Source organism: Ochotona curzoniae, unplaced genomic scaffold, assembly GCF_017591425.1.
Source record: "Ochotona curzoniae isolate NIBS_2020 unplaced genomic scaffold, NIBS_Ocur_1.0 scaffold_4701, whole genome shotgun sequence".
Classification (NCBI taxonomy): domain Eukaryota; kingdom Metazoa; phylum Chordata; class Mammalia; order Lagomorpha; family Ochotonidae; genus Ochotona; species Ochotona curzoniae.
Genome location: NW_024467122.1, coordinates 57,980,045 through 58,000,735, shown reverse-complemented (window position 1 = coordinate 58,000,735; position 20,691 = coordinate 57,980,045). Strand labels below are relative to the sequence as shown.

Here is a 20,691-nt window from a genome sequence, read left to right as displayed (position 1 = left end):
CAGAGTAATTTGGCCTGCTGGGCACACCATAAAACACAGGAATTAACAGTCTCAAGAACTCATAGTTGTTCCTTCCTGCCTACCACAGGTTTGCAACAACACAGGGCAAAATGTTTCCTGCATGTATCAAACAATACTTTAACAATCAAAGATGCTGGAATAATTTTGGGGTTATCTGGCCCAACTCCCTTATTTAAAAGATTAACAAACTAGGTATATTGAGAGGTGCAACTTAACAAAGCCTAGAGAGCTAGTATGTGTTGGAGCTGTCATTTTAGCTCGCCGTTTGTTTCTGTTAGAAAGGGAATTCCAAATATTACAATGACTGTGGACTCTTTATTTAATGAACAGACAGCAGGGGAGTAGATACTTAGGACCTGAAGATATTCGCAAGTCCACGAGCTGGGGCAAAACCACTTTTGTAAGCCCAAGAAACGCTTGGAAGGACAATTAATTAATCAGTTTAATCTCCCCCCCCCAAAAAAAAACAAACCAATTCTGAATGATTCTCAGAAGAAGAAAAAAAAGAAGAAGAAAGAAAGAAACATGAGCCACCAGAAAATGCTACAAACCGAGGCCGACCGCACATAGCTCACTGCCATCTCCAGGGGCGTATTTCCTGTACAAGTATGACCTCCTGGGTCAGTCTTACTGCCGTGTTCATTACCAGATGACTTTTGGTTTTAAGAGAAGCCAAGGGCAAGCTGGAAATGCGATTCTTAACTAAACACTAAGGAAAAAAAAAATCACACAACCGAAGGAAAAGAACTCGTGGCTGTTTCCCATTTCTGTTTGTAATCAGAGAGGCTTGCTCGCGGAGCACACACATCAACCTCCGTAAAGCCAAAAAATGCTAACAACCCAGTCACGTCCTCAAAATAAATCGACGGACACACTTCGCAGCCGGATCCAGCTGTGCGGCTTGGACAGCCAGGGATTTATTCTAAGACGGAGGGCAGAGCTCAGGACCGAGACTGCCAGACGAGCCGGATTTCAATCACAAAAAGGGTGTGCCCCCGAGCTGCTGTCTGTCTCCCTCTTTTCCAACTTTCAGCCAACAGCAACCCTTGAAGGAGTCTTGTGGGGGCTGAAGGGAACCCTGTGCGGACGCTGGACCGGAGGAAGGGGCGAGTGGGCACGGCGGGGCGTGAGAGGGGCTTCACGGCCCGGGCAGGACGGCAGGGCAGCAGGGCAGGGCCGGTCCCGAACCCGGTGATTCATCAGTCACTCCGGGTTCGCGCGCCTGGACCCGCAGGCGACGCCCAGCGCTTCCCTCCACCCCGACCCGGCCCCCCGCTTCTCCGACAGGGAAGGAGACCGGAGCCGGACGGCGGGGAAGTCTTGCAACCTCTCCGCCACCATGGCCGGTACGGCTCCCCTGCCCCGCGCCTTCAGACGGGACTTCCTGGAAAGCACCGGGTTGTGCTTACCTGACGCGCCGCGGCGGCCGCCGAGCCTCCCTCACAGAACCGCGGAAACTGCCGGCAGCCGGCCGCTCCTCGGCTCGCAGCCCTGGCCGGTCCACCCGCGTCCGCTGCCCAGGGAGTCGCCGGAGCCTGCCGCCAGCGGTTCCCCCACCTCGCCCGCACTGTCGGTGCGGCTGGTTCCCCCTGCGCCGCCGCCGCGCCTGCGCGCTGCCCGGGCGCGCGGCACTCTGGGAATTGTAGTGCAAGAACGGAAGGCGCGGCGGCCAGCCAACCCAGGTCTCTGCAGCGGCAGAACGTCGGAAGGGACTTCGGATCCCGAACCCGCCGCTCAGCCTGAGACCAACGCTCGCCCGCCGGGGACAACACTTGCCCTCGACGCTCTGGAAGCGAGAAACCAGAGAGATCCAGGAGCCCCCGGTGTAGAACTTTGACCTTTTGTAAAAAAAAAAAAAAAAAAAAACGTACAAAGGCCAGGGTTTGTATTGTTCCCTTGGTTACTAAAGCGAGGATATGACATCACCTCTTTAAACTTGCCATGAAAGAGATACAATAGCAAACACACAAAAGCCAAGGCTCAAAGACCTAAGAGGGTCATAGCTTCAGGGAGTGGTGGTCAGAGATGATGATGCTTCTGTCTCCTCCAGCTGTTTCTGACCCATCCCATCCCTCGGCACTTGGGATGGGATTGGTGTTAACGCAGGCACTGGGGGGAGGGAGACAAAGGCTAAAAGAAACCCTCAAGGACGACTGGCCGACGGCTCACGCAGTGGCCTCATTTTGTACAGACGCTGAGGGCAACAGCGATGCCCTTGCATTCGTTCGTTTCAGTCCTTCTCTGGGCATCCCCCTGGCAGGCCCTTCAGGAGTAGCCAGCCCCTGCAGTAATGCTGAGCTATGATGCACCTTTCAGAAAATGCAGTAAGGGAGCCTATGGCAGAACCTGCTTGAAGTACATTCCAACTACACCCAGGGAGGAGCCGCCCCGTAGTTAAACTCTCCTAGCACGGACCTGTTCCCCTCCCATCCGGAAGCACCCCTGGCTGAGCAAACACCCTGGAATTTCGAATTCCAGCAATGAAGAACACCAAATATAAATATCCTTTTAAATGCAAATATGTGTGCCCTTTGAAGTCAGTGTTAATTTTGTAATCATGATATATTTTTCTTTAAAGATTTATTTATTTTTATTGTAAAGTCAGATATACAGAGAGAAGGCAAGACAGAGAGGAAGATCTTCCATCTGATGATTCATTCCCCAAGTGGCCACACTGGCCAGAAACCTGGAGCCTCTTTCAGGTCTCCCACACAGGTGCAGGGTCCCAAGGCTTTGGGCTGTTCTCCACTGCTTTCCCAGGTCACAGGCAGGGAGCTGGATAGGAAGCAGGGACGCAGGGATAAGAACCAGCATGCATATGGGATCCTGGCGCGTCCAAGGAGAGGACTTTAGCCACTAGGCTACAATGCTGGGCCCTGCAATTAATCTTAAGTTTTCCTTTTAACAAACCTACACTTTTCAGTTTATTTTTTCTCAAATAAAGCGATTTGTCCTTTCTTCAGACAAATGTCATCCTGCTGTAATCATGATGTGTTCAAACACCAATCTCCTATAAATCATGTATGATAAATTCCACACACAGGGCAAAAGCTATTCAGAATAACTTCTTAGTCTAAGATGAAAAAATAATAATAAAAACTTTACTGCTTTGCTCTTGCTATGATCTATTCATTCTTCATGTCAGCAGCCAGAATTATCTTTAAAAAAAAAAATCAGGCTGGGTATTTTGCATAGCAGTTATGAAGTTCGGGTTCCATGTTGGAGTGTTCAGTCCCAGTTCTATCTCTCCCTCCCTTCTTCCTGCTGATGCAGAAACGTGAGGCAGTGGCCGTGGCTCAAGAGCTCATCCGCTGGTCTGTGTACTGGACACCTGCACTGTGTTCTTGGCTCCCAGCTCTGCCCAGCCCGGACCTGGCCATGTGGACACTGTGGAGAATGAAGGAGCACATTTAATTCGGTTTCTCTCTGGCCCTCAAACCATTTAAAAAAAATTAAATCAGAGAACTGCCTCCTGCTCCAAACCATTCATGGCTTTCATCATGTTTGGAATAAACTCCGAAGTCACTCCCCCAAAAAGCACACATTCTCACTCTGTCCCAGTCACAGTGGCAGTCCTGCGGTGTCTCAGCCCTGACAAAAACATCCCCTTGGCGGGGCCTTTGCACTGCCCAGGCAATCCTGCCCTCAAACATCACATCCCAAAGTTTTTCTCTGAACACTTTTATTCTTTCTCTCCATTGTTCACTCCATCTGCATAATACGTGTCCCTCCCCAGCACCATGCTGCTTCTCCACTCAGTGTAAGCTCTGTATAAGGGCTGTGTCTGCTTCATCCCTACACCTCTGCCCAACACACAGTAGGTACTCAAAAAAGGTATAGATAAGTGAATGTTGAGAGGGGAGAAAAAAGAGAAACCTGAATATCTGATTTTCATAAATCAGTGAAAAAATGGTAGCCCAGTAACTGCCTTTGGTAAACTGCTGTTTCCAAATATTTGCTTTCCTCCTGAGGCAAACAGCCCCAACCCACAGCTGTGTGACTAACCCAGCATCGCAGCAGCATCTCCCGGCTTGGTTACGATCTAGTGAGGGGTTTTTCCTTCTTTGTTCAGAAATCTTATGCTGTATTTCCAAAGCTTAGAAATGCGGATCTGCTTTGTTCACTGCAATGTGAGTAGAAGGGACAATCTGACAGCTCTGGATGGAGGCTGGGAGCTTTGCTCTTGCTTCAACCAAAAGAAAAAGCATGTTCCAAACAGAGGCTGGTCCATCTACCTGGACCTCAGAACGAGAAATCCCATGGGTCAGAACCCCATGCAAACCCAGCAGTTGCCATAGTGTTATGTGGGAAAAAAGGAAACAGTCTGAGGTTGGTTTCATCAAAGACTCTCCTAGCAAAGAATGATTGCCACAGTGCCTTATCCACAAAAGGCGATACCCAGAAATGCAGGTGTGTGTTGGCCACCCCCTGCACGTAATCCCAGGTCAAGTAATAGAAAACAGCTGAATTCTACAGGAAAAATGTCTGAGCAAAGCATTGGATATGGTTCTTTTGTTTTCAGGGTTTGCTTAGAGTGAAAGTGATTGATAAAGTGTACTCCAACTCTACTCCACTTTGACAAACCCTAATTAGTGTTATCTCTAAATTTCCAGCTGAGTTAACTCATAAAAGCATGTGTCATAATGAATCATCATATCCAAATTAATACCAGTGGCAATTTTCCTGTTAGGAAATGTTCCTTTAGGAAACAGATTTTTTTTTTGTTTGTTTGCTTAAGCTTTTTTTTTTTTTTAATGTCTATCTTAATTGGAGGACTGAGAAAACTTAAGACACGGACTTAATACTGAAAGGTATTTCATTCTAGGAACATGGAGCTAGCTAAAGCAGAAGCAGGTAGGCACCAGAGAACACAAAAGCATGGCTGGATGCAGATTTATAGAAATAATCCAAGCAGATTCTCCAGTCTGTACCACCTTTTTTCTTTTAGCCCATCTCTGCCTGTTGGAAGCTCCTCACATTCCATGTCCACCTCAAATGCTTGTTGTCACTTGAACTTTTCTGATGCCATCAGCTGGAATTAATGTTGCCTTTCTCATATTTTTCAGACCACATTATGCCTCCACTAGAGGCTTACTGAATATATATTTCAGCTGAATGCCAAACACTAAGAAGGAAAATCCCTAGTCATCTGAAGTCAAGGTTGATGATAAGTATGACCATTAAAAAAAAATACCCTCTTGGGATACACATCTAAAATTGTAACTCTAAATTTTAATTATAATGTTAATGTTGCTAATTTTTTAAAAAGATTTATTTATTTTTATTACAAAGTCAGATATACAGAGAAGAAGATCTTCTGTCCGGTGATTCACTCCCTAAGTGATGACTGCAATGGCTGGTACTGCACCTATCCGAAGCCGGGAACCAGGAACTTCTTCTGGTCTCCTACGCGGGTACAGGGTCCCAACGCTTTGGGCGGTCCTCGACTGCTTTCCCAGGCCACAAGCAGGGAGCTGGATGGGAAGTGGAGCTGCCGGGATTAGAACTGGCACCCATATGGGATCCCGGTGCATTCAAGGCGAGAACTTTAGCCACTAGGCCACACCGCTGGGCCCCATTGTTGCTATTTTAAGTATTTTAAAATGCTCTGGGCTAAATTTCAGCTCAGGTGAGTGGATAAACATGACCCTGTTCTAAACAGAGTTAGGTAAGAAGGAAACTTAGGGGGATAGTGCTGTGATACAGTGGGTAAAATCTCTGCCTGTGGTGCCAGCACTCCATGTGGATACTGGTTTGAGTACCAACTGTTCTACTTCCTATCCAGCTCCCTGCTGCCCGGAAAGCACTTAGAGGATGGCCCAAGTGCTTGGTCCACAGCATGCATATGGGAGACCCAGAAGAAGCTCCTGGTTTCTGATTCTTACCTTCAGACAGAACCAGCTCCAGCCATTGTGGCTGTGTGAGGAAGTGAACCAGTGGATGGAAGATCTCTCTTTCAACTTTACCTTTCAAATATATTAATTAATCGTGAAAAATGAAACTCAGGTTTTTAAATGACACTCAGTAAAACAAATAAAACAATATATTATTCTTCATAAGCTATCTGTATAATATGCCCTCTTTATATTTGTAATAGCTACCAACCTACGTTCCTACTAATCTACCTGCAGCTAGTAATAATTGTTTTTAATTAATTAATTTTAAATATAAACTGCAGTAATTATTGCAGTTCATTCATCCAAAATTAATATACATTCATACTTTGATGGAATTGCAACAGAGTTTTTACTTAAATTTCATCTATAATGCTTACATCTGAAACATCGATTATCTTACATATTCACCTTTCATTACTCTAATCTCTGAGGAGTTTTCTTTGGAAAAAAAATCAGCTTAGTTTAGAAATTATGGTTCAGGACTGGAAGACCCCATCTGTGGACCTGGGCATGGCAAGTGCAGAGACACTTCACATGGTAAGTCAGTAAACGGGGAGAATCTGAACTTAAACTCGAACTCAAAATAATCAACCTCTACTGAGAACTAAAAACTGCGGGAAGCCATGCAGTTGGGTCGGATGGCATGGGTGTGTGATTAGCACCGCTCCCCAGTTGGCAAGGCTACGAGGAATTTCTGGCTGCGTGGTAAGGCCTGGTACAATTTCTCTGGTCACCCCATTGCTGCCTCACCCCATTGTATGGACATTCAATCACCTCTCTGATATTACACAGAATTCTCCTGAGAGTGGTGGTATTGTTTTTCTGCTAATGTGAAATGATTCCTATAACTGGTATAACACCTTAAACTAATCAATCAAGTTATGGTAAAAGCATCTTGAGCAATTTAAGGCAATGACACACAGCTAAAAGCATGCAACAGTACAATTGAGACCACAATGTCTCCAAACATCCTGTTATGTGCCCACCTTTGTCCTGGAGCTTGCTCTAATATAAGTAATGTTTTTCTTAAAAAATGGCTTGATAGTATCTTGGAACAGATGGCAATCATGGAGGTACAAAGCGTTTGTTTACCATGCAGCCTCGAACTGTTACAACACATGAAATGACGCATTTTTTTTTTCACCATGGAAAGCAGAAAGTATATGGGGCATCTTCTAAAGGGAGACAAATATGAGCCCCCAAATAAAATGGTTTAAAACTTCTACCTTATGTTGGCACTTATATTTAGGGAAAGAAAACAGTTTATAAAGATAAAAGGAAGTTTCTTGTAAAGGCCTTCTGTTTGTACAATGGCTGAGCTGCCCTGATCTCTTTCACCACCCTTTAACAAAAGAACAAAAAAACAAATGAATCAGTACTAGGTAAGGTGGTGGTAATTAATGCATGACTGATTATAAGATTTAATAAAGAATCTATGATAGTGCCTTTATAAATTTCTTTCATTTAGGAGCATTCTTTTTTAATTATGTATTCTTGATATTTTAAGCAATATTAGTTTAGGTTTAATGAAAATTTATTTTGGATATAAGTAAACAGCTTGTCACTATGTAACCACATATGATGCCAACCGTGGAGTTCCTGGCTTCAGGTCACTGCAGGTTTGAATGAGTAATAGCTTGCTGAAAATACTTTCTCTGAAGTAAAATAATAGTAATATTTTTAAGGATTGTTTCTGTATTCTCTTAACCATGAAGTAAAAATGAAACAATTGGATGTTGTGCAAAAGCTTGTGATGGTTTGTGCATAAATAAAGAAGGCAACTTTTCTGAGTTGTTCATTATGACCCTCATGCCATAGTGGTCCATGCCTCCTCTTCTTGTCCTCTCTCTGATCCACGCATCCTTTGCAAGTTCTCAAGTCAGCCAGAGCTGGTCTCTGGCAGAAAATCACCCTCTAAGGGCCAGTGACCTCTTCCTAGTCACCACAATCAAATCAAATCTCCACACGGAACCTATCAACTAGTCAGACATCAGAGTTTAAACATCTGCATGAGTTTTGGGGAGAGAAGTCCTGCTGAACCCATAGCATCATGTAGCAACAAATTTAAATGAGGTATTTTATATCCGTGACACTACTGATTGATAATGCATAAGAATAAATTTTATGAACACTTTTATGACCAACCAAGCCAAACTTCAAAGATGACGAAAGTAATATTAAAGAAGGCATTCTGAAACCTAAGGCCTACAGTCAAACTCAAGTAACAGATTGCTGGCAAAATACTAAGACTCTTTCTAGTATCACTTAAAACAGAATTAATTTTTAGGCAAGCATATTTCATTTCTCCTTCACATGAAACTTTAGTCAATGAAAGCACCAAAGTCTTTGTCAATGCACATGATAGTTAAATTATATTTTATGGCTCTTCATTATTCAGTATTGTACATTAAAAGTATAAAACTTGGGGCAGGCATTTGACCTGGTAGTTAAGCTGCCAGTTGGTCAACGGTGCTTGGGGTCAGGCCCTGGCCCTGTTCTCAATTGCAGCTGCCTTCTGATATGTCCCCCAGGAAGCAGCAGGTTAGGGTTCAAGTGGTTGGGTCCCTGCCTCTTATGTGAGAGACCAGGACTGAGTTCTGGGCTCCTGGCTTCAGCCTGTCCCAGCCCTGGTCATTCTAGGCATTTGTGAGTACATCAGTGGAGGGGGTTTCTCTCTCTCTCTCTCTTTTCCTCTCCCAACCCCCATCTCTCAAATGAAAAAAAAAAAAAGCTGAAAACGGTCTAATTTATTCAATTTTATCTGATTATATATAGATTACACTTTAACCTAATATTTTGAAAAAAACATTATTTATTTGAAAGGTAAAGTGATGAGAGAGATACATACACACACAGGAAGAGAGCACACTTCGATCTGGTGTTTTACCCCACAGTGGCTGGGGCTAGGCCAGGCCACAGCCAGGAGCCTAGAGCTCCACCTGGGTCTCCAAAATGGGTATCAGAGGCCTAAGCACTTGGGTCAGCCTCTGCGGCCTTCCTGGGCATGTTCATAGGAAGCTGCATCTGATGCTAAGCAAGTGGGATTCAAAACCAGCACTCTGCTATGGGATGCTAGTATTGCAAGCAGCAGTTTAACCCACTGCAGCACAATGCCAGCTCCCGTCCAGATATCTTTTAATCTTTGAGAGTATTCCTGGTTTCCTTAGTGCTCTAACCCTATAGGCTCAGCCTACATTGTATTAGCACTGGACACATACAGCTGGTGAGCTGCCTGTCAAGGCATGCCAAGGAAAGAGTTCTGTGGCGGCTACTAAGCCCTGCTGGCTGCAATTATTCCACTCATCAGCAGTTACAGCCGAAACCACTTGAACCAGTCATTTTACTGTCCAGGCTCACTGTTACGCAGTCCCCATTTCACAAGGCTGTTGTGAGACTGAAAAGTGTCTTGCTGAAACCCAAACATGATGCATTATCTTGACCTTACTTGTGAGATTTCCTATAAATTTCTCTAAATGACCCTGCACTGGCCTTTAGAGATGACAGCTTCATTTCCAAGTGCCTACAGATCACTCCTGCAGACAGTAATGCTTTTCAAACATTTTTTCTCAGGACTGCTAAGTCCAGTACTCTGTAACTTGTAGGCTTCTCTTGCCACCATCACCCTTTTGAGTCCTTTATTACCACCTTTCTTAGGTAGATTGGGTGGCAAAGCACAGCCCGACCTCCCTCAACTACACAGCCCTATAGTTCCTTCTCATGTCTTGGAACACTAGAGCTAAAGGCTGTGGGCATCTGTCAGACTGGGAAATGGGCAGTGGGTTGGTTGATAACCCAGGCAGAGGGGACTGGGCATCACTTCTTGTAGCTACACAAAAAGGCTGGGGGCCTGGTGTAAGAGCCTAGTGGCTAAATCTTTACCTTGCAAGCACCAGGATCTCAAATAGGCACTGGTTCGTGTCCTGGCTACTGCCTCCAGCTCCCTGCTTCCAGTCTGGGAAGGCAGTGGAGGATGGCCCAAAGCCCTGGGACCTTGCATCCACATAGGAGACCTGGGGGAAGCTCCTGGCTTTGAATCGGCTCAGCTCCAGCCGTTATGGCTACTTGGAGAGTGAACCAGTGGATGGAAGATCTTTCTATCGCATTCTCTCTGTAAATCTGCCTTTCCAATAAAAATAAATAAATCTTTAAAAAAGAGAGAGAGAGAAAGGCTGAAGTATCAAACCAATGGGGTGTGGGGGTGGTCCACGCCAGCATTAAGCTTAACACAACAGGGCTGAAGTCAAGGAGTTGGGCCAGCAGTCAGACTGCCAAATCCAAAGTGCAGTGCCCAGACAGTAGAGTAAGCACAAGCTGGTGGGAACACGGGGCAAGTCGGAAGGAGCTGAACTAAATGAGAGGGCAGGTCCCGGGCGAGGCCTGAGTCAGCTCTACTCAGCTGGTATTCAGTTCCTGGAGTTACAGGGGTAGGGCTGTGGCCAGAGCAAACAGACATGGAAGTCCAAGACAACTAAGATTTTCAGTCCTGTTTCGATAGTGGACGTCATTGGCCTAAAACGGAGAATGTTGCTGGCACTAATATCTGTGGCTATTTACTTAGATTAGAATCTAGGAATATTAACCCTGAACCTACAGGCATGGCTCCAAGTGTTTCAGGCATGAATCCTCAGAATGGTACCAACGTCATTCCTATTTTACAGAGGAAAAAACTGAGGCTAGGGCACTTGTGTACATGCCAAACAGCTAATGGAGATGGAATCTGAACCAGCCAAGTGTGACCTCAGAGTGTGTCCCTGTCATCCCCATAGACTAAAAGGAAGAATCCTGTCAACGAAATCCCAACATAGTCCATTTCCCAGTCCAAGAGAAGATGTGAGCCCGCACACAGTCAGACCCAGGCCCTCTGCTCCTCAGACTTCACTTGCTCACAGGAGGAATTCAGGGAAACTGGTCCAAGTTCAGCAGCAGGGCAAGAAAGTTTCTCAGGGCCAAACCTTTACAATGTAACTCAATTTTCAGTATTCAGGGTCACAAATTTCCAGAATAGCTCAAAAATAGTGAAGTAAATCCAACACCGATGTATAAAAATTCAAGGTAAAATAGTTAACCCCCTAGGGTTATCTGTGTTTCTGTTCCCATTTATTCTAACAAGTTTTAGCTCTTTAACCGCATGGATACACTTTGGTTTTGGATAACAGGTTTCCATGTCTCCCTCTGGCTACTTAATGGTTGTTCACTTTTTCATTATAAAGCACTTCACAGTTCTTTCTGCAGAAATGCTCACCTCCTGTGATAGCATGATGCTACATGTTGTTTTGAAGAGACACCGTCTAAAGTTCAGCCAGATAAAACCAGCCTTTACATCCTGCTTTTGAAAGGAAAGTTTATTCACTCCCAGTGCTTTCTACAGTTTCATTTGGAAGTATCTTCCCAGATATAAATTAACACAATTTAACCTTGAAAGCAGAAAGACCTTGGTTAGTTAAAACTGTTTACATTTACCTTGGCATTAGGTGTTGCAGATAATTCCAGAGGTTCAAGAATTACATGTATTTGAGCCAACTGGAATCCTTATTAATAGGGCAAAAAAATATTTCGCACTTCATACATTTTGCTTTATCACACATTTACTTTGCACACAACTTCACAATTAAAAGGCAATTTAGTCTTTAATTCCCTAATGAATGTAATACATCATCTAGTTTTGATCAAAAAGTTCCGAATAAAAAAGCAAACCAAGTGGACATTACAATAACTGCTTAGCCAAATAAATGTTGCCAACTTAACCAGTTTACAAAAGTATTATTTGCTTCATTCTCTTCATCACAATATAATTACACATTAAATCACACAGTACAGGCATCTGAACCAGTCAGATATTACAGACTGCTGGCATGCAAGTTATTTTACAATTTTAAATACAATGAAAAATGTTGCTTATTTATTTTCTGTAAATAAATAAAGCAGAGCTAAGATAAAGGTTAAATTAAAATATAAATATTATTCCATGTATACAGATCTTAAAAAAACACAACACACACACAATGGCAGAGATAAGAATGTTAGGTTAATTTCTTCCAACTAAAGATTATCACTGGCAACATTTGGTGCTAAAATAAAATTTCCTCCAAAAGCACATATCCTAGCCCTCTCATTTCTCCATAGGGCCAACTCTCATTTATCCGCATTTAGATTATCCATCAGAAATTTTAGCTCTGGGTCAACCTCTCTCAATTGCATGGTGTGCTTCTGATCGGCTTCTACTACCCAGACAATGCAAATTCAGGAACACAGAGAGACTTTCTGAATAGAATAGAAGCCTACAAAATCATCCTGCTTATGGGGATCAGTTTCTTCTCACCCTTTCCCCGCATCCCCACCCCTGCATTTTTTCCTTTCATAACTCACTGATTTTGAGGAGAAAGATATATTTTTAAAAATCCCTTCTGAAAAGGCTGCTCATCTAGATCTATTCTGAAGACAACAAATGTTGAAGCAGAACAAACAGTTGTCTATTAACATGGATTTCCTCACTCCCTGCCCATCCCAGCCCCAACAAAGCCTTCTGGAGAGAAATGGGACTGTGATGGAGGCATCACTCCCCCACCATAGTGACCTTGGAAACTAAGAATCACAGGGTGATAAAGTTTTAGAGCTGGCAGGGACCTTAGAAAGCAACTGATCTACCCACCACATTTCACAGATGAAGATAAGATTGCTGGAGAGTCTTGTCCCAAGCCACACGTAACCAGCATCCAAATCAGAATTGTTTTCCACAAATATCACACGGTGGTACATGGAGCTTAATGCTTGTGGGGCTGGAGGACAACTAAATTCAAGCAACATTTATTAAGCACCTGCTGTGTATAAGGCACCTTACTAAGATGGTATTGAAGATACAGAAGGATGAGACGTAGTCCCAGTTCCAAGGGCTTATGAAAGTCCTGGGAAGCCATGTCCCGTACCTTTCTGAGCAGAAATAACACTGATCAGGGCTATGGTTGCTGGTGTTAACAAGGCAGCTGCCACCCCAGAGATGATCTTGCAACCAGGGCATGTTGTCCCCTTCAGGGTCAGCCCCAATGCTTCTTACACAGTTGCTAGGTATGACAACTCCAGGAACCCCAAAGATGGCCTTCTTTCCAAGGCATCTAGGCAAGTCATAAGTCTTAGCCTGCTGATCTCCAGCAGTTAGAAGGGCAAGAAGGGCTTCTGTTCCTTTCCCGCAATTCTTAGTCACTATCTGCTTTCCCCTGTGTCCAGGCCTGGGTCCTGTGCAAGGAGTCCTGCCATTTGCAAAGCAATTATCCAAGAGACCTAGAAAAACAGTCTACCCTATCTATCAATGCCTGCAACACTGCCTGTGCCTCGTCTATGCTAACGTGAAAGGGCTCCAGTCCCCTACATTCTACCACACATGCTTCAATTTCCCAGATTGTAAAAGATGTGGATGACGTCACTGTCAATTAGAATAACACAGGTTCAGGAGGCTGTGGAAAACATGAGTGATAATAAAAAATGATCTCCCACTTTTGTACAGTGTTTCTAGTTGAAACAGTGTTTTCAACCAATGATCTGATGATATTCTCACCACAACTCTGTGAGGTAGTTAGTGAAGATATTCCCATTTTATAGCTGAGAAACCTTGAGCTTGACAGACCAAGTGGCTTGCCCAAAGTCACACAGCTAAGCAAGCACGGAGCCAAGCATCCAGGATTCTTGACTCCAACTCCAGTGCTCTTCCCCCTATGTAGTCTATAATTGGCAGGCAATTGAATGCATTGCCCAAGATCAGATACCTGCTAAGTGTTGATGATGGGATTAGAATTCAGTCTTCAAATCAGTTAGTATGGTGCCCATTCACCATACCAACTTGCTGAGCCAATGTGCTCCAAATGACCACCATGATAGAGATCCGAGAAAAGTCTTGTGGTTGACTTTTCTTTGTGTATTCAGCCCTCTCCTACAATCAATACTATATCCCAAACTTCAATAAACTACTGTTTCTAGAACAGTACCCAGGGTCGGGTTACACATTTAAAACTTGCACTTCCCACTCCACCTACCCAGGCATTATTCAATCATTCCTGTTGTGGGCAAATGGGGAACAGAAAAGCTGAGCAGAGCTAGCTGTGCTGTGAAGCACATTTCAACATTTCATTTCTATCCTCCTTCCTCTCTCTCCTCTCTCTCCCACTGAATCTTAAAGTCAAATGCCATCAGATTCAGTGCTGGGGAGGGAGACAATAAGGGTACCTCTGAGGTTAGGGGTGATTTTCCCTGGCCGTTTGTTTCAGGAGGATGCATCACGTGACTTTCGCCCAGAGGGCTCAGACTGACGTTTCCAGACACTCCCACACCCTTTTCCTTGTGTGTGTCTGCATCCTTGGGCTTTGGCAATGAGTGGGGGTGCCTACACAGGATGTTTGAGGAAGAAGTGAAAAGGACAGCATAGTGCAATGCAGAGCTGGGACATTTCATCAGCTCTCTGCTCTTTAGAATAAAAATAGCTGTTATTGCATCATTTCTAGAAGAGGGGAAAGAAATTTTAGAATCAAAACTTAACACCTGACTCCAGAACAGTTCTACTGAGTACATGGGACAGACCTTAGAACCTCAGCGTTCACATCTTCCTGCCTCATACCCGTTTCCACTGATGCTCTGAAGCACTGAGCCCAAGAGAACACTTACTTTGCCAACAAGCATTCGATCTACCTGCCAAGATGCTATCGCACTTGGAAAATCAGATCCATCTAGAATTCTTGAAGTGCTTACTCAGGGGAGGGTGAGGTATACCACATCCAGGAAAAAGAAAATTCCTGTCAAGTCTTTTGTCTGTCCCAAAGCACTGTCCCAAACTTAACTCAGGCTGACACCTAACAGAGGGCTTCAGTCAGAGCATCAGAAACTCTCTTATGGCGGTTATTCGGAGCACACTGGTTTTCCTACGTGGGACCCTGCTAAGGGCCACGTTTCCACTGGGAAGAGAAGCAGCTGTTCTCATGATCTGGTGTGCCAGTCTTCCCTTAGGGAATTGGTTTGAGGAGTACAGGCACTGGGATGATTTCTGAGCTTTTACAATGAAGATGGACTCATGCTGTAAAATGAATGGTGTGCTACAAGACACGAGGTGACAAGTGCCCTCCAGATCCCAGTTGGGACCTGCAGTGACTTTGAGAAGGGAAGAGGTGTGGGGCTGAGAGAGAGAGTCTCCCTTCAATCAGTGGTCCAGATGTAGCCAAATACTGCATCCCAGTATTTGGTGATCTTTATGTAGAGTGTTATTTACATACAATGTACTCTGCGGAGATGGAAGGGAGGAGCTACGTCACATGGCTGAGAATGAAATGTTCGTACTTAAGGAAAATGGAAAGACTTGGTGTTGGAACAGTTAAATGATTGCTAGAGTTCTAATATTTACGTCTTAAGAGCCTTCTTCCACACAGTGGTGACATGAAGTGGTTGGTGACATAAACTGCAGACTCCAGGGAGTCATCTCACACTTCCCCTGAGCCTGCAGCAGCTCTGCAAAGGGCAAGGGCAACAGGGCTGGGAGAGAGCATCTCCCTTCATTCAGTTGTCCAGATGCAGTCAAATACCTGCATGGATATCTGACCACACACACACACACACACACACACACACACACACACACACGTATTTACATTATTCCCCCACCCACCCACCCAAAGATGGAAATAAGGGACTTCATCAGACTTCATCATGCTTAAAAGGATCAAAGGGTTTCCACACTACACACTTGAGGCAGATGGGGAGACATGGTACTAGACTAATCACAATCTCCTAAAGGCCACCTTCCATGTAGGTGCCCAAAAGTCCATGTGGGTGATTGTACACTCCAAGTAGACAGGACAACTCTGAAAGGGGCCGTGGGTAAGATCTCCTGCCAATCACTCAGCCAGATGATGCCAAGCATCTCAACAACAACAACAACAACAACAACAACAAAAACTTATACAGAGCCTAGAAGCTAAAGTTCTCGCCTTGCATGTGCCTGGATCCCATATGGGTGCCAGTTCTAATCCCAGCATCCCCCCCTTCCAAATCCAGCTCCCTGCTTGTGGCCTGGGAAAGCAGCTGAGGATAGCCCAAAGCCTTGGGACCCTGCACCCATGTGGAAAACCCCCAAAGAGGCTCTGTGCTTTTGGCTTCAGACTGGTTCAACTCCAGCCATTGCAGTCACTTGGGGAGTGAACAATTGGACAGAGGATCTTCCTCTCTGTCTCTCTTCTTCTCTATATCTCTGACTTTCCAATAAAAATAAAATGAATCTTTAAAAAAAAAAACATATACATATAAAACATCTACATGCCTCCTTGGAATGGACAAGAGGTGACACCTCATGCCCACAATCGGGAAAGGTTCCACTTATACACGCTGGGTTGATGTGGAGCTGAACTCCTGGCCCAATCAGAGGAAGGACAGACTCCCCCAAATCTATGCTTCTCTCATAAAAGCTATCTTGAGTGAGAAAATACTCATGGAAATGTTACTGCTCAAACTACTTTAAAAACACAATCATAATAACAATCAGTAATACACATTGATTTCATAGACTCTATTTTATGTGACCCAACTATTTTAAAAGCTAAAAAAAGTGCTATATTTTTAATAATGTTCCATGATCTTACTTTAATATTTTCAACAATCACATGTACAGAAGAAACAGGTAGGATTATTTCTGATTTATCCCTCCCCCACTATTTTCTGCAAGGGTTTATCAACAGCTAGTCTAGACCCTGATCCACAGCTCTGTGGGCTCTAGCAAATACTCTGTAGGGTCCAAAGTTTTCTAGGAGGAAGACAACAAAGAGAGTGAATGAGAAAGGAAAGAAAAAAGGCTTGGAGAAGCAGGGTGGGGACTTTGCAATTAAGTAGGGGTACAACAAATTAACACACACACACACAGAAGAAACACAAAGGAGAAACAACATGGGAAAAAGAATACATGTATGCCTCCCAAAATAAATTGTACACATTTTACCCAGTGGTGTGCTGATGAATATTTATCAAGTAGCAATCTAGAGGGGGAAAAAGCCCCAATTTCTTACATACTATAACGTATCTATTGCTAATCTTCCACTATTGTCAACTCCAAGCTCCTAACAGGAAGTTAGGGAAGAAAGAATTGGGGCTGATGCACAGTAGCACACCATTGGGGAACACTTCCATCACATGGATAGCACAGATGTAAATATTTTTCAGTACAGAAAATATGACATTTTTGGAGCATGTATTACTTGTGCCTTTAATCATTTATTTAATTGTAAGTGCATTTAATTTAATTTTTAATAAGGGTGGTGCTGCACAGCCAGTTTGCAAAATTGTTGAAAAGGTAACAATTGGCAAACCTGTACAAGTCAGCAAACACATGGTGAGAGAGACACTGCAAACCATCAACTCTACTGACCACAACTTTTAAGTAGATAGGAAGATGTAGCAGTAAATTGATTATAAAGAATTTTTTTAGGGTTCCAAAAATGTCAGGAAATTCTTACTATCTTCTCCAAAGCAAAAACAAAATGCAAAGAAAATGTCTGAAAGGACTTCACAGAGATGTGTATACTTAGAATCAAGGTTAAGTGTCCAGTTTGATAAGCGTTATCCTAGAGAGACTCCTTGTGCTTTCCTCATTAAATAGGATAACATATTCATGATTTCCCCATTAGCTTGTTTTACTGCTACCAAATAATCCAGGAATGTTTACTTAGCTACTGAACCAACTGTGGATTGGCCTATCCTATTTCCTGGGCCGGCTGTCTTATTAGCTCCCTATTTCACTAACACACAGGATGCCACCTTTTACAAGCCTCAAAATGATCAAAGAAAGGAGAAGAGAGAGTATGAGCCAGGAGGAAGGGAGCAGGGGGTTGGGAGGAAGAGGTGACACAGGCAGTGTCAAGGGTAATACTGACAACAGCCCCAGCCCCGAGTGATCACAGATAGCTGAATGGGAGCCATATGCTGTGGTCATGTTTCCTTATTTCCCATTTTGTACTGCTACACTCCTGCATCAAAGGATTCATGGAGGAATGGACACTAAGCTGGGTGGTTAAGAAACCCACGTCCCATGTTCAGAACACTTCTCAGCTCCCGACCCTGACTCCAACCTCCTGTCAGTGTAGATTCCACCAGGCAGCAGTCATGGCTCAGGTACTGGGTTCCTGTAACCATGTGGATAAACCATGTGGTTTATGTTCCTGGCTCCAGGTTCCAACCCCAGCCCAGCCACAACTGCTGCAGACAACTGGGGAGTGAACAGGTGGACAGCAACTCTCTGTGTTTCATTTTGTCTCTGCCTCTTAAAACATTTTTTTAAAAAGACTTATGCACAATATAATACTTAGTTGTACTTTCATGGCCTTTGTCCTTGGGATAACAAATATCTAGGTAAGTGATAATCCACATTTTCCAGATGTTTGTAAATGTCTGGATGGATCGTGGCAGGTGGACAAATATCTGAATAACTTCATTCATGCTCACATTTCATCTTGTGACACTACAAAGTAATAAACATCTCTAAAAAATGTGCCAAGTCAATGCAATCACATGTATCAAGCAATTTTGATTAAAGTGTGATTATTACTTTCTTTCTAAGGAATGTACTGTTTTAAAACTCTTCCTCTTCTAAAATGTAAAAATTTTTTATTCAGATCCAGAATGTCCAGAATACTTGAAAGTGGCTTTATAAATAGGGAGCCACTAACATCAAGAGCAAGATCCAATTTACACTGAACAGCCAAGTCGAAGCAAGTGTGCTCATTTACGCTGCTACCTGTCCAGTACGGTGACAGATATTTTAGACTTAGTTGCTGATGCTATGTTGAAGTGTCAGAACACCATCTGGCTTCCCAAAGGTGACGCCACTGATCTTCAGGCAGTGGGGGTGTGTGCAATGGGTGATTTTTTTCTGGAACTGAGGGAGAATTTGTGCTCACTTGGTCACATTTTCTCACCCAAAGATTGGCAATACTAACTTCTCATGTGGCCAGCAGAACACCTCTGATGCATTGAGCCTAACTCGAAGCTGTGCATGTAAACAGAGATAGGCCTCTACTAAGACACAGTTATGAACACATACTATAAACAAAATTCCTTCCAGTGATTTTCTTTTTAAAGTTCATGTTAAGAGGGCAAGAAACCCAATATGAAAGTCGCTAAAATCATTTTTGATCACTCACTCCCTCAGGTCTGTAATCAGTCCATGTGTGCAAGTTGCCAGAGCTGCCCACAAGCAAACAACTGTATATATTTTTAAAAATCTAAGATAAATAGGTAATGATTAAAAAAGAATAATTAGATCATTAATTGTGTGGTTAACGGAAATGAACAACCTTTGATAGCATGGTCTCAGTGGGCAAAGACAGAGTTTCTGTTTTCAAATGGCTGCCATGATGAAGCTGCACCTCCTTCTGCAGAAGTTTATCTTCGTTCTCCTTCAACTCTCTTCTTACGAACTAGGTAAGAGACAAAGAAAGGTTGAAAAGACAAATGAAATGAATTGTCTTTAGGGGTCTGGCAGGATAACGTAGCAGCTAAAGTCCTTGCCTTGCATCCGCCTGGATCCCGTATGGTCGTTGGTTCTAATCCCAGCAGCCCCGCTTCCCATCTAGCTCCCTGCTTGTGGCCTGGGAAAGCAGTCGAGGACGGCCCAAGGCCTTAGGACCCTGCACCCGTGTGAGAGACCCAGAAGAGCTCCTGGCTCCTGGCTTCAGACTGGCTCAGCTCCAGCCATTGCAGTCACTTGGGGAGTGAACCACTGATGGAATATCTTCCTCTCTGTCTTTCCTCATCTCTGTATATCCGCTTTTCCAATGAAAACAAATAAATTTTTTTAAAAAAAAGAAATGAATCATCCTTAAAAGCATTTTTAATCCCACAAAATAGCAATCCCATACACATAAAGACACATTTATGCTAAATTCCAATACCCAGTCATGGCAGTACATGGAAATGACAAAATAATTTCATGTCTGATGGAATTTACATTGACACTAAGCTATGAGTGACAGCTGGAAACCCATGCTGGGACTTTCCTATTTCTGCAGTGCAGACAGTCCAGGTAGAAGTATGAAACTGTGACTTCGTTGTTCAAAGCACAGCCTCTTCATGCTCAGCATCTCGGTCACTACCTGCTTCTTACCAATGTTCCAGGTTAACACAACCCCAACCTATTAATCCTGACTATGCCTTGAAGACCAGGAGGAGTTGCAAACAGAGGTTCCAAGTTTCTAGACCTCATCTCAATGAAGTCTCCTAAAGAACAAGCTTTAGGAAAGCTGCGATTCACGGGGATCCCTTACATTGATTGGTTCTTAGGATCCAACACGTTGTTCAGCCTGCCTCTCCCAGTACCTGGAATCCTCCTCTACCTGCCTCCTGCTCCCAGTCAAAGGCTTTTCTGGTGCCTAGGCAAGGGATACCCAAACTTTCCTAGATTGGCAAAGAGGTGCCCTAACTGTGCCCTTGCCTACACACAGTTATTTTTTTTTAATTATGCATTTATTATTTGAAATGCAAAAAAGATAAGCGATAGAGACCTTGCAACCACTGGTTCATTGCCCAGTTGCCTGCAACAGCTAGGTCTGGACAATGCCAACGCCAGAATACCAGAACTTGATCAGGACCTTTCTTGTGAGTAGAAAGGAACCAAGTACTTGGCCCATCACTTGCACTTCCCAGGGTGTGCATTAACAGGAAGCTGAAATTGAACACAGAGCTGGGATCTGAACCCATGCACTCCAATAGACAAGAAGGTGTCCCAGTTAGAAGTCAAGCATGAGTATAATGAGAG

General features: G+C 43.8%; 2 protein-coding genes across 4 annotated transcripts in view; both read right to left on the bottom strand.

The window, feature by feature from the left end:
- TMOD3 (tropomodulin 3) overlaps positions 1-1,636 on the bottom strand; it is a 66,205-nt gene extending 64,569 nt beyond the window's left edge. Inside the window, exon 1 of one of the 2 annotated variants that reach the window (XM_040970026.1) lies at positions 1,431-1,636. The gene's annotated coding sequence lies outside the window, so the exon portion shown is untranslated. The remainder of the gene's footprint in view (positions 1-1,430) is intronic. The other variant, XM_040970025.1, reaches the window with a different exon arrangement.
- A 16,637-nt stretch (positions 1,637-18,273) lies between these two features.
- The window catches only part of TMOD2 (tropomodulin 2), a 53,957-nt gene continuing 51,539 nt past the window's right edge, over positions 18,274-20,691 (bottom strand). For both annotated transcript variants that reach the window (XM_040968857.1, XM_040968858.1), the window contains one exon: positions 18,274-19,354. In XM_040968857.1, coding sequence (XP_040824791.1) covers positions 19,320-19,354 — 35 coding nt within the window. In that variant the 3' untranslated portion in view covers positions 18,274-19,319. The remainder of the gene's footprint in view (positions 19,355-20,691) is intronic.